This window comes from Bos indicus, chromosome 14 (genome assembly GCF_029378745.1).
Source record: "Bos indicus isolate NIAB-ARS_2022 breed Sahiwal x Tharparkar chromosome 14, NIAB-ARS_B.indTharparkar_mat_pri_1.0, whole genome shotgun sequence".
Lineage (NCBI taxonomy): Eukaryota > Metazoa > Chordata > Mammalia > Artiodactyla > Bovidae > Bos > Bos indicus.
The window spans coordinates 15399779-15413855 of NC_091773.1; the positions used below are offsets into that span (position 1 = coordinate 15399779).

At 40.9% G+C, this 14077-nt stretch overlaps 1 protein-coding gene across 5 annotated transcripts in view; it reads right to left on the reverse strand.

The window, feature by feature from the left end:
- NSMCE2 (NSE2 (MMS21) homolog, SMC5-SMC6 complex SUMO ligase) overlaps positions 1-14077 on the reverse strand; it is a 237702-nt gene that overhangs the window by 218540 nt on the left and 5085 nt on the right. For 3 of the 5 annotated variants that reach the window (XM_070802468.1, XM_070802465.1, XM_070802469.1), the window contains exons 2-3: positions 13303-13405; positions 11998-12174 (exon numbers count right to left, since the gene is read on the reverse strand). In XM_070802468.1, coding sequence (XP_070658569.1) covers positions 11998-12160 — 163 coding nt within the window. In that variant the 5' untranslated portion in view covers positions 12161-12174; positions 13303-13405. Of the gene's footprint in view, positions 1-11997; positions 12175-13302; positions 13417-14077 lie in introns of all 5 variants that reach the window. The other 2 variants (XM_070802466.1, XM_070802467.1) reach the window with 2 other exon arrangements.

The window sequence follows — 14077 nt, forward strand, 5'->3', positions numbered from 1 at the left end:
AATGCAATCCCATCAGAATCCCAGCTGTCTTCTTTGTAGAAACTGATAGACTGATCCTTAAATTCAACTGGAATTACAAGAGACCCCAAAGACCCAAAACAATTTTGAAGAAGAAGAGCAAAGTTGGAGGACTATACTTTCCAACTTCAACTCTTACTACAAAGCTACAAGACGCTGCAGTACAGGTACAAGGACAGGACTACAGAATTCTATCAATGGAACAGAATTAATTGAGAGACCAAAAATAATCATGTATGCCAATGGTCAACTGAATTTCAACAGAGGAACGAAGACTATTCATTGGAGAAGGAATGGTGCTGTAACAACTGGACAGTTACATGCGAAAGAATGAAACTGGACCACTAACTCAAACCACATACAAAATTCATTCAGAATTTAATAGAGTAGCTAGAGCTATAAAACTCCTGGGGAAAAACTAGGTATAAATTTGCAAGACCTTCAATTTGGCAATGAATTCTTAGGTATGACACCAAAACCACAGGCAACAAAAGAAAAAACAGATAATTGCACTTCATCAAATAAACTTTTATGCTTCAAAGACTACTATCAAGAAAGTAAAAAAACGTGCAGAATGGGAAAAAAATTACACATCATTTATTTGATAATGGACTGATACCTAGAAAACATAAAGAATTCTTATAACTCAGAAACAAATAACTCAATACAAAAATGGGCAATGGATGTGAGTAGACAGTTCTCCAAAGAAGATGCACAAATGTCCAGAAAGAACATGAAAAGAAGTTTCGTATCACTGCTCATCAGGGAAATGCAAATCAAATGTGCAAAACAGCATTTCTTAATAATATACAAATAACAATTTATTAATAACCACAATGTGATGTCTATCAGTGCACATAGAAAATGTATACCCAAAGAGTGGAATACTATTTAGCCATAAAAAATAGGGCAATTAACTGGGAGGGGGTTAAAAGAAAGCTAGGTTAGTTATCCTAAGTAAAATCCCATCAAGAGCAATAATGAAACAGCAGTGAGATCATTTTTTAATCAATCTCACTATGGCCCAGATGCTGCTAGAATCAGGGGAAGAGCAGATCCACATGGTAATGAAGCCTCTCAACTTCAGTCTAGGCTTAAGTGCCAACTCAAAAATGCCTTTAGAGAAATTCATGCAAGGAATGCCTCTTGCGAGCTGGTCACATGCAAAAGTGAAGCAAGAAGCACATCTGTTTGGAACTTGCCCCAAGGGCCTCCAGTTCTTCTCCAAATTGGGTTCATAACTCCCACCCACAGAGAGAAAGCCAGTGCCTGGAGCAGCACCCAGGGAGAAGCAAATTAGCATTTCCAAGGTCAATTGCTGACAGGCCTAATGGTTTACAGCAACCAGAATATTCTGGCTGCTGAAGTTAAGAGGCTTAGCCTCTCGAGCTTGCTCAACACCAGCAAGAAACTAATTTAACACATCAACTACAAATATGAAAATATTGTAGGTGTGGAGTCAAATCAGCATGTGACATTTCAAACAAACAAATATTAATAGGATCTGCAGAAGTAAGTGATTTTAAGCTAGTTAAACAATTTTGGGAAAAACCTAAAATACCAATCTCACCAGTGGTAGAGGACTGGTAAGAATTAAAAAAAAAACGAGAAAGAAAGAAAAAAAAAAATCAACAGATAATATATTATCCTATTTTACCAACTGGTTTAACGTGAATATTCACCAAAACCACTTTAAAAAATCTCAAAACTAACTGATTTAACTACCATTAAAATTTTCTGCCCTCCTCTGAGAGTCAGTGGAAACTAAAATGCCCTCTGTACTTGCTGCTATTACAACTGCCATTTCTAACATGGAACTATTAAGCATCTGAAACATTGCTAGTCCAGACTAAGAAAAGAATGTGGGTACAAAAATAACTCAATTGTCATATTGATTATATGTTGAGATAATATTTTAGACAAGATTAGATTAAATAAAATATTACTAAATTATTGCCTCCTCTTTTTTCTTACTTCTTGTAATGAGGATACTAGAAAATTTTTAATTAAACATGTGGCTCACATATTTTTACTGGACAGTGCTGCTACATATAAATAATACTTTACATTTATGTAGCACACACATACGTAATTTCAGGTGTAGAGAAACAGGGAGAAATGGATCTGGATAATAAATATTTTCTGTAGAATAATCAAATTGGTTTCATCTTTTAATCACCAATCTAATAAAACCTCCTTTCTGCTTACTGAGAGACAAACTTTTATGTCCTTTAAAAAGGACCTGATATTTCAAAAATGATTCTAAAGTCTGTTCTACTTCTGCTATGAACTGTCTCCTTTTCCTAAAATTAAAATAGTCTTAATTCTTTTCAGTGATCAAAGATACATGATAAAGTGCCAATCTAATTTTAAAATCTGATCAAGTGACTCCATTTCGGTTTTTTCTGTGGTAGTCATTTTCATACCCGTTAGGTCTTTGCTTCAAAGATTTTTTAAAAAGTAGAATCAACACAAAGATTGTTCTCCAGCGTCTAGAAAAACCCAGGCAGTATTGAGGTACTATACAAACTCTGTTTTAAAAACTAAAATATGACTCATTCACTATTTCAAAAAGTAACATCCCAATGTGGATGGGAGAGCTTAGCAAACAGGAGAGCACAACAAGCAATCATTTCCACACATTCCATCATGTGCAGAAACCATGCCAACTCTCAGGTTGTTAGAGTCAGGGGAAGAAAGAGAATCTGGAGGTGTTGGAATGGCTGGAAATTTATGGAGTGAGAGTGCAGAGTAACACGAGGTGAGGTGAGGCCAACGACAGCCCAGACTTTCCTCTCTGTGGGCCTTAAAAAGGAAACAGCCCAGCTTTCTGACTAAGGAAGGCAGCAGGAAAGGAAAACACACTTCACACTTTCTAACGTCCCCAAACTGTCCCCACCACAGCTGGCCCACCGATAGAGTTATACCTACTGTTCATATTTGTGTGAACAGTACATATAAATCTTTTAAAAGTGGTTTTTAAATGTTATCGACAACAACAAGATTCACTAAGGTAGAATGGTAAGTAATAAATATGAGATGTACATTTCTATTTTGTGACAGGGCCAGCATCTATCTCTGGTAAATGAACTGAGTAACCTGGATAGATAGAAATAAAGCCAGTGGAAAGGACAGGTATTTAGTCCTCATTCCTTCCTGGAAGAGGTGACCTTAACCTTAATAGCCCTACCTTTCTGTTGTTCTGATAGAATCAACACATTTTTTGTATCCTTAGATATACAGAATAACTCAGGTTCCAAGTTATGAAATTTCAGTAACTTAGCGATTATACCTTTTAAACAATCTTGAACCTGCAGTTAACGCACACAGTAAGGGCGCAACAGCTACTGATTAACAAGTGTTCTGGTGCCACCTAGTGGTGTATGCTTCCCGCCAAAGGGGAAACAGTGATTAGACCAGGGTTCTTGGCCCACGGATGAGCAACATCAGCTTGACCCAGACCTATTGAAACTTTAGAACTAGGGCCCAGGAATCTGTTTTAACAAGCCCTCTAAGTTAATTCCTCTCATGTTTGAGCACTACTGGATTAATCAGTACCGACACAAAAATTAACTGCAAAGTCTTAAAAAATTAGGTTCAACAATGAACAAAAGTGCTCAATTTCTAATTTTGGAAAGCAATTTAGTTTTCTGCATTTTGAATCCAAATATCTGTATTTAAGGAACTGTGTTAAAAGCCATTTACTAACACATTAATATACATCCAACATTTGAAAGTCCCAGGCTCTGAAAATATCCCAAGTGCACCCTGAGGTCTGTGCCCCAAGGAAATCCAGTTCAAAGGAAAGGCCAAACACAAAACAAAACAAAAATACAATGAAAGTGAAAGTTGCTCAGTCGTGTCCGACTCTTTGCGACCCTATGGACTATATAGTACATGGAATTCTCCAGGCCAGAATCCTGGAATGGTAGCAGCTGTTCCCTTTTCAAGGGAATCTTCCCAAACCCAGAGATCGAACCAATATCTCCCACACTGCGGGTGGATTCTTTACCGGCTGAGCCACCAAGAATACCGGAGAGGGTAACCTATTCCTCCTCCATCATATTTTCCCGACCCATGAATCAAATCGAGGTCTCCTGCATTTCAGGTGGATTCTTTACCAGATGAGCTACCAAGGAAGCCAAGCCCAAGAAAGTGAAAGTGTTAGTTGCTCAGGCTCTTTGCAATCTCATGGACTGTAGCCCACCAGGCTCCTTAGTCCATGGAATTCAGTTGCAATTCCCTCCTCCAGGGGATCTTCCCAATCCAGGGATCAAACCCAGATCTCCTGTATTGCAGACAGGTTCTTCACCACATGAGCCACCTTAAGAAAAAGCATTAATTGTTATCAGGATATCAGGTTATGGCCTCTCAAGGGGGCCCACCTGAAAAAGGGGAACACATGAAAAGCCAAGGTGGTAGAACACTGGTGATTTTTAAATAAAGAGTCACCAAAGAGCTTCCCAAGTGGCACAGTGGTAAAGAACCCACCTGCCAATGCAGGAGATGCACGAGACACGGATTCCATCTCTGGGTTGGGAAGATCCCTTGGAGAAGGGAATGGCAACCTGCTCCAGTATTACTGCCCGGAAAATTCCATGAACAGAGGAGCCTGGGCTGCTACAGTCTGTGGGGTTGTAAAGAGTCGGACATGACTGAGTGACGGAGAGCACACTGATGATAACACCCCCTAATGATAGCAGACATTGCAAAAAAGGCCCACTGTTTATATCTGCTCCTAATAAAGTAATCAAGAGAAAAGCAGGTCTGATGAAGCCTTGCTGAACTGTTTATTTTCTATGTAGGTCTTAGAGGAGAACTTGGTTACTTTAAATAACTTAAGACAACTGGGATTCATTAAGAGGAGTTCCACAATGCATCTAGTTGTTTACATTCCCTTAAATTCAGCTTGCTATTATGCTCTTCTTGGCGGGGCGGGGGGGGGGGGGGGGGGACTAATTTTTAATAAGTATCTGTTTATTTATAATTTAAAAGTTATATGCTTGAAATTAAAAAACTGGATCAAGAGATACATGCCAATATGACTACTGGTCCACAGAGTCACAATTAAGTATATATACCATCCTTTACTCCATGGCTTAGATGACAAACCTATCACTTAAAAGAAAAAACCTCTTTAAAGGCTAACCATACAAAACCAAGCCTCAAATATGACAGGTAACATAACAGACATTAATATCAATGGCATATAATATAAAGGAACTGCAATAAGAGATAGAGAAAATATACCCCCAAAATGCCTCTGACATCACTAACAGCTGGTAAGAATTACTGCCATCCACTGAGGGTCATCAGAAAGAGAAAGTGGCACCAGAAAATCTAGGTCAAGGGGCTGAAATCAGGCCAAATTGGTTTTAAGTTCAAATCCCCTAGCTGTCACTTAGGTGTGTGCCCTGTGCTAAGTTATTTCAACTCAGTGAGCCTCATTTCCCCGTCTATAGAGTGAGGATAAGACTACCCCGTTCAGTGATTTTCACCACCCTGCCTGTCTGTGTGCCTTCTCAGTCGTGTCCAACTCTTTACATCCCTATAGACTGTAGCCTGCCAGGCTCCTCTGTCTATGGGACTTCCCAGGCAAGAATACTAGAGAGGGTTGTCGTTTCCTTCTCCAGGAGATCTTCCAGACCCAGGGATCGAACCAGCGTCTCCTCCATTGGCAGGCCAGGTTCTTTACCACTGCACCATGTGGGATTTTCACTGCATGCACATTTAATAGTATCGGCCCACAGTCAGCTCTCCCAGCTCGCTTTTCTTCACCCGCTACAACTCTTACATCAGGAGGTGAGGCATGTTCCCAGATCAAGACTAAACAATACAATAACAGTGGTGATACATTTAATAGTATCTCATATGTATCTCCAGGACACCAGTCAACAGTACAGGGAACTTTAACAGCTGAGGAAAAGGCTTACATACAGGACAGACAGATAACAAATAAAGTGACTACACCAGTGATAGAAGTATGCTTCCCCCTGAGTTTGCTCAGGTTCATGTCCACTGAGTCAGTGATACTATCTAACCATCTCATCCTCTGCTGTGCTCTTTTTCTTTTACCTTCGATCTTTCCCAGCATCAGGATCTTTTTCAATGAGTCGGTTCTTCGCATCTGTTGACCAAAGTCTTGATGCTTCAGCTTCAGTCGTTCCAATGAATATCCAGGGTTGATTTCCTTTAGCATTGGCTGGTTTGATCTCCTCGCAGTCCAAGGGACTCTCAAGAGTCTTCTCCAGCACCACAGTTCAAAAGCATCAGTTCTTCAGTGCTCAGCCTTCTTTATGGTCCAACTCTCACACCCATACATGAAAAACGCTACTGGAAAAACCATAGCCTTTGACTCTACAGGCCTTTGTTGGGTATGTAATGAAGCCTCCATAAAAACCCAAAAGGGTGGGGCTCAGAGAGTTCTGGGTTGGTAAACACACAGAGGTGCTGGGCAGGTGGTGGGCTTGGGGAGGGCACAGGAGGTCTGTGCCCTTTCCCTCTCACCTTGCCCTTGGCATCTCTTCCACCTGGCTGTTCCTGAGATGTACCCTTTTATAATAAATCAGCAATCAAGGATGTAACTGCTTTCCTGAGTTCTGTGAGCTGCTCCAGCTAATTCTATCAATAGAACCCAAAGGGCAGACTTACAGGACTGAGTCCATAGCTTGTGAGATCTGACACTAACTCCAGGTATAGTGTCAGAACCGAACTGAACAGCAGGACACCCAGCTGGTGGCCACAGAGATTTGGAGAACTGCTTAGAGTGGGGGAAACACCCAGACATTCGACAGCTAGAAGTGTCGTGAGTGGCAGAGGAGAAACAGTGCAGTTTTCCCTACACCTGGGAACTACGAAGACACAGGCAAAGTGACTGAGCTCTTCTAGAGACCTGGATTTTTCATATTCTGTAGGCCACGCTTTTATACTTTTAACACTACAGATACCGTAACTCTCAATAGTCTTCATTTATTTAAGTTATAATAATCTCTTGCTTTTATAATTGGCTCCAGTTACAAAAGCGATATAAGACACACAAACATTGGCTTCTTACGGTTACTGTTATTTTTATTGTCTTTTGGCCACCACCCCACTATCATTACTTCCTTCTAATTACTGCTTCTACTCAATAATATAATTATGGAATACAGTATAAGAGTGAGGCCCAAAAGAAACCTTCCCCGTAACTAGAGTCCTGGCCGTAAGAAGCAGTTCTTAAGACAGAGAAATTTATTACAATACAATGAAAATCCAGATCTGCCTAAGAAAATAAGTCTTGAGAATGTGACGTCAGTATGTGCTGGCTTCTCAAACCATTAAGTAATTCTGAAAATAAACTTAACATAAAGGATTTAAGTAAAATAATCACTCCTTTTTCACAAAATTAGATGATGAGTGAGAGGGTTATGGGTGCTCATAACTTTCTTTTTCTTTCTACTCATCAAATGTTTAGATTTAGGAATGCCTTATTTCAGGAAGAAACTAGAATACTACCCCCAAAAGCATTCAAATTAAGAAGTATGCACTCAACGAAATGCTTAATGTTTGTAAAACTTCAGTTATTCATCAAGAGCACAAACTTCCAAGACCACGCAAGTTTTTAACTCTGACCGCTGTTCTTTATGGAGAAGGCAATGGCACCCCACTCCAGTACTCTTGCCTGGAGAATCCCATGGGTGGAGGAGCCTGGTAGGCTGCAGTCCACGGGGTCACTAGGAGTCAGACACAACTGAGTGGCTTCACTTCCCTTTCCACTTTCATGCACTGGAGAAGGAAATAGCAACCCACTCCAGTGTTCTTGCCTGGAGAATCTCAGGGACGGGGGAGCCTGGCGGGCTGCCATCTATGGGGTCGCACAGAGTTGGACACGACTGAAGCGACTTAGCAGCAGCAGCAGCAGCAGCTGTTCTTTATTCATCATTAACTCTCAAGTAACTGTCACAAAGTGAAAACTCTGTTTCTTGCCTGGATGGAGTAAGGTGTGAAAAAGAAAAGGAATCAGGTTTAAAAGGTGATGATTCTTAGCTGGAATACAAATTCTGGATACAAGAGAGAAAACTGATTATCATTCAGTCAATTCACCGTATTGCTTCTATCAGCCAAGATGTACTCGCTGCAGGGGAGGAAACCTGCCCACCATCAGTTACCCAAAAAGGAACTGACTTTCCTGCCATGATGAGTCTAGAAATAGACAGCCAGGGTCAGCACAATGACCCCAAAAGATCCCAGCTTCTTCCTTCCACAACCAGACTCAACTCTGCCTTTGTAAACAGAAGACGCTAAAGCCCAGGAAACGCACAAATGTCCAAGGGAAGTAGTTGAAAACTCCACCTGCAGAAAAGGACAAAAGCTGATGGGCTGTTTCAGAAAAAGCCTTGCAACCTCACTTTGGAATTTCAAAGGGAAAAGGAAAAGAAGAAGAAAAGGGAGAGGGAGAAGAAAGGAAAATCAGATACTGTCAATCTCAACAAAATAACCGAAACTTTCTGAGCTAAATATCACTAAATGTTACTTCAATATTATCCAACTACTGCAAATGCCACTTGAAGGACAAAATCAATTTTCAATAAAGTGTAACGGTTAAGGGCAGAAACTCTGCAGTCAAATCGCTTATGCGCAAATCTCAACTCCCACTGCCGAGTAACTGTGTGACCTTAGGAAGGTACTCAGCTTCACTAAGCCTCAGTGGTTCACAGCGGGGATTAACAATAGTCCTTACTTGGCAGGATCACAGGTCGGACCAAGTGAGACAGCACCTGTAGAAACAGCACAGACCTGCACACGTTTGCTGCGTGTACCACACCCAGCTCTTACCTTTGGAGCAGGACGGCCATCACCATCACCGCTGTACCTTGGCATAGTTCAACAGACATCCAGTCCCTGCTTGACCTCAATAACTGAAGTCTTTCTGCTCTGCTTCTTTCAGTAAGGCATAGAAAGAAAGCAGTATAGAGCAGTAAAATACAAAAGCTCTCCATCAAAATTTTCTCATCTACTGAACCCTTAGGCAATTTAAATATGCATCTTTTTATTCTTTTCGTCCAAGTGTTCCTCACATATTCAGCAAGAATCAGATATTTCGCAGATAAAAAATTATAAGTTCAAAATCCAAAGAAAATTACCTATCTTTGAGCAAGTTACAGAACGAAGGCTGTAACTGGGACTAAAGCCCATATCAGACTGATTTTAAGTCCTCCATTTAAGGGGCAATTTTGGCTCTGTCTCTTAAAGTCTTTCATCTACTGTTGCAGACTGCTGCTAACTGCTAAGTCACTTCAGTCTTGTCCGACTCTGTGTGACCCCATAGACGGCAGCCCACCAGGCTCCCCCGTCCCTGGGATTCTCCAGGCAAGAACACTGGAGTGGGTTGCCATCAGACTGAGTTAGCATCAAATTTACTTAAATGACGGGTGTTTTTCTACTCTCTGGGTCCTTGGAGACGGCACCTCAGTCTGGTGCCACACGAAGACTGCTCTCCAACAAGCGTTTGCTCAATTACTCCAGTGGGGGTCATTCTAGGCCTCCTCTCTGTATAGAGCTTCTCCCGTCACCTAAATCCTGCTCATAGGCACTCCAGTTCAGGTTCATAACCAGCTGTTCTCAGGGTGTGGTCCCCGAGACCCTTCCACAAGGTCCACAGGATCAAAACTATTTTCATAATAACTGTCAGACCTGCAATGGAGTAGCTGCAGCAGAGACCACATGGCCCACAGAGTTTAAGATATTTGTTATCTGACCCCTGATGGAAAAACTCTGCCAATCTCTGCTTTAGAGCATGAATCTTTCAAAAAGTGATGCTTATGTTTCCTCTTAAATAACACAGAAGAAGTTGCATTTTGTATCAAAATATACACCTTATTAAAAAAAAAAAAAAAAAATGAAGTTTGTATTAAAAACACTCAGAAATCTTCAAACCAAATCCTGAAAAAAAACTGATACAACCCTCCAGGAGGTTATGTAACAGCTCTTCTCTCATGGTTTAAGATTTTATTATGAGTTTCCCCAGGACTACCTACCAAAGCCAAATCTCCATCAGTGTCAAAAAGAGACTACAAACCAGGCTGGACAGGGGTAAGACCTTTAGAGAATACCCACTAAAGATGGGTGACTTCTGCTGCCTTCTGTGAATGAATATCTAGTATGGAACTCACCTTCCTACCATGAGTAACCGTAAGGCTGGGCAAAATATAGGAAACAACTGCTTTCAGACATTGAGACAACAGGCAGAGCAGAATTGGGATTCCTGTGAAATCAGGTGAGGTAAGTCCTCTAATTGCTCTCCTTCCTGCAGAGAGGAGGAAGAATCTAAGTGGAGCACAGCAGTCTGGAAGGACCAAAGAGACAGAGACTGGAGTTCAAGTTGCTGAGCATTAGGGGTTTTGCAAGACAGAGCACAGTGAGGGAGGTATGCAGAGAAAGCCCTTCAGGAATCTATACAGAGCCTCCTCCTAAGAGCTAAGTCAGCCCTAAGTGAAGCCACACTGTGCGCGTGCTCAGTCGCTACGTCAAGTCCAGCTCTTTGAGAAGCCATGAACTCTAGCCTGCCAGGCTCCTCTGTCCATGGATTTCCCTGGCAAGAATACAGGAGCAGTTTGCCATTTCCTTCTCCAGAGGATCTTCCCCACCTAAGGACTAAACCTGTGTCTCCTGCATTGTAGGCAGATTCTTTACCACTGAGCCACCCAAGAAGAGAAAACTACACTAGACCTGTCCTAATGAAGTTTAATAACAACCCTGGAATGGATCAACCTAATCCGCAAATTACTTAGCTGCCAACCAAAACAAAGGTCAATACTCTTCAAAGGAAGATGACAAAATTCAGAAACTCCACAACATAATGTACTCAAGCAGCAATGGACAGAGCTAACAGAATCAGCAGACAAGGATATTAAAACAGACAAGGATATTAAAAATACACTTCATGTGCTCAAGAATACAAAAGAAAACATGAGCATAATGAAGAGAAAAATAAGATTCCATTTAATTCTTTTTTATGTTTTCTAAAGCTCAAAAAAGTCTCTGAAATTAAAAGTCCCCTGGATAGACTTAGCATATTAGACCCTTGAAAAGACAGGACTAACGAACTTGAAGACACTGCAAAAGAAACTATTCATACTGAAGCCAAGGAGAAAAAAAAGACTTGAAAAAAATCACCCAAGCCTCAGTGACTTATGGAACATTACCAAGCAGTCTTACATACATGTGATTGGAGCCCCAGAAGGAGAAGGGAGAGAAATAGTAGCAGAAATTTTTTTCCAAATTTGATCAAAACCATAAGTCTACAAATCCATAAAGCTCAAAGAACAGCAGAAAGAATAAACAAAGAAAATCACATCAAGGCATATCACAATCAAATTGCTAAAAAACAGCGATAGTAAAACAAAAGAAGAAACATGTTGCTCCCATGCTTCTATATGGGATAGATATAAAATAAAAATAAATCTAAACTAAACAAAGAAAAAAGCATCTTCCTAGATCTTCTGATCAAAAAATTGTGATCAAGTTCAGGAAAACTGAACTTCTCTCATTTTATTGTAGAGGCCTTCCTTTACCAGTACCCCTAGCATCAGCTTAGGCTGTCTACTGAGTAATTAATCAAGAACAAAATATAGTTAAATTACTGAAAAATAACTATCACAATGCTATATCCCATACAGTTCACAAATACCACATACTTTTGATTGTATGCTCCTTGAGATCAGAAACCTTCATGTTTCAGCACATAAATTTCTAGTGCAGTTTCTAGTGGTTTGAACATAAGGGTCTGAACACATACAAATGAATCAATCTCATCTCACCCTCTGTACATTAGTATGCGGTATACATACAACAAGATGAGAGAACAGATGCCCAAAGGGTTAAATGAGCGCCCCAAGCTCACCCAAAAGGTGAGTGGTATCTCACATCCCTAGAGCAATGCCACCGCACAGGGTCACCTCAAAACAGACACTAAAGAAAGACGTTTTCATTATTACTTACTCTGAGTTTCCACGAGATCCAAAGCCACACTAGAAGCTGTGTCCATTCCGGAGCTGATACAGGATTGGAAGTTTTTCAAGGAGGAGAGTGCAGATTCTACACCACTGAAGGATATAAAACCAGTTGAACCTGAACTTGAACTTGAAGTGGAACGCCCCGGCATCTTGAAATTATTACCTAAGTTTTCAAATACAGTGAAATGAGATTTATGAATAAGAATAATAACTGCATAGAAAAACAGAACCACTAGAAATATCCATATGACTGTATTCAGTATCTCTACAAAGGCTACCTATTCTATATCCCTTGAAAGGATATCAAAGCATTGTGCCATTATCTGGGCCACCAAACACATATGCCCGGTAACATACAGGGAAGGTAAGTGTTTTCCTTTTTTAAAGGAGGGATAATACTCTCTTCCAAAAGATTCCCTGATTCTCTAAAGAATTCAACAAGAGCTCAGTTCCTGAAAACCTAAAACAAAAATGGGTCAGAAAGAGTAGACTGCTCATATGATGCATTTTTCCAAAAAAAGAAAATAGTGGCAATAAAACAGTTTAATAAGGGAGAATTTTAAAAACCTGCAATTTTTAACTTATCTGACGTATAAATACTGATTTCAAGGCAGTGAATTAGAAGCCACCTCCAGGCCCTGGCATAAAAACCGAACTCTCTCTCTACACCATCCAATTTTACAGCTTGAAACAGACAAGCAATGATCTTAGAAGTCACATACTGAAGATGGAGAATCACCAAAAGGAAGGAGCCTAGGTTCCCACATCACTGCTTGGAGGAAAACTGCCCACCAGTCAGGTTCCATGCATGAAAGAAATTGAAATGAACTTCAGTTTTGCAAAGTCATTTAGATTTGGGGGTACATCTATTATTATAACACCAACTGTTGTTCAAAAAGCACAACCCTGCAAGGACCAAATGATATGGTTCAAGTATTCAGTTATCTGGGGGGTCAATCTTGATTCTAGTGTAAGTCTAAATTGTCCAGAACAGCACTATCTAAAAAAACTTCTTTCTTCCATGACAAAAATGTTCTTCCTATAGTCTGCATTGTCCAATATGGAAGCCACCGTGCGAGTGTGATTATTATTTAGCAGTGATTACTGATGGTCGCAATAGCATCAATACCCAACTCCAGTACTCTTGCCTGGAAAATCCCATGGACGGAGGAGCCTGGTAGGCTGCAGTCCATGGGGTTGCGAAGAGTCGGACACGACTGAGTGACTTCCCTTTCACTTTTCACTTTCATGCATTGGAGAAGGAAATGGCAACCCACTCCAGTGTTCTTACCTGGAGAATCCCAGGGACGGGGGGTGCCTGGTGGGCTGCCGTCTATGGGGTGGCACAGAATCGGACACAACTGAAGCAACTTAGCAGCAGCAGCAGCAGCAGCCTGCAAAAGAACTGAGTTTTAAATTTTATTTCATTATAACCAATTTAAATTTAAATAGCCATACTATAAGTCAACTACACTTTAAAAAAATTAGTAACATATCCGCATTGAAACAGAGTTCAGTTCAGTTCAGTTACTCAGTTCTGTCTGACTCTTTGCGACCCCATGAACTGCAGCACACCAGGCCTCCCTGTCCATCACCAACTCCCGGAGTTCACTCAAAATCATGTCCATTGAGTCGGTGATGCCATCCAGCCATCTCATCCTGTCGTCCCCTTCTCCTCCTGCCCCCAATCCCTCCCAGCATCAGAGTCTTTTCCAATGAGTCAACTCTTCACATGAGGTGGCCAAAGTACTGGAGTTTCAGTTTCAGCATCAGTCCTTCCAATGAACACCCAGGACTGATCTCCTTTAGAATGGACTGGTTGGATCTCCTTGCAGTCCAAGGGACTCTCAAGAGTCTTCTCCAACACCACAGTTCAAAAGCATCAATTCTTTGGAGCTCAGCTTTCTTCACAGTCCAACTCTCACATCCATACACGACCACTGGAAAAACCATAGCCTTGACTAGACGGACCTTTGTTGGCAAAGTAATGTCTCTGCTTTTCAATATGCTATCTAGGTTGGTCATAACTTTCCTTCCAAGGAGTAAGTGTCTTTTAATTTCATGGC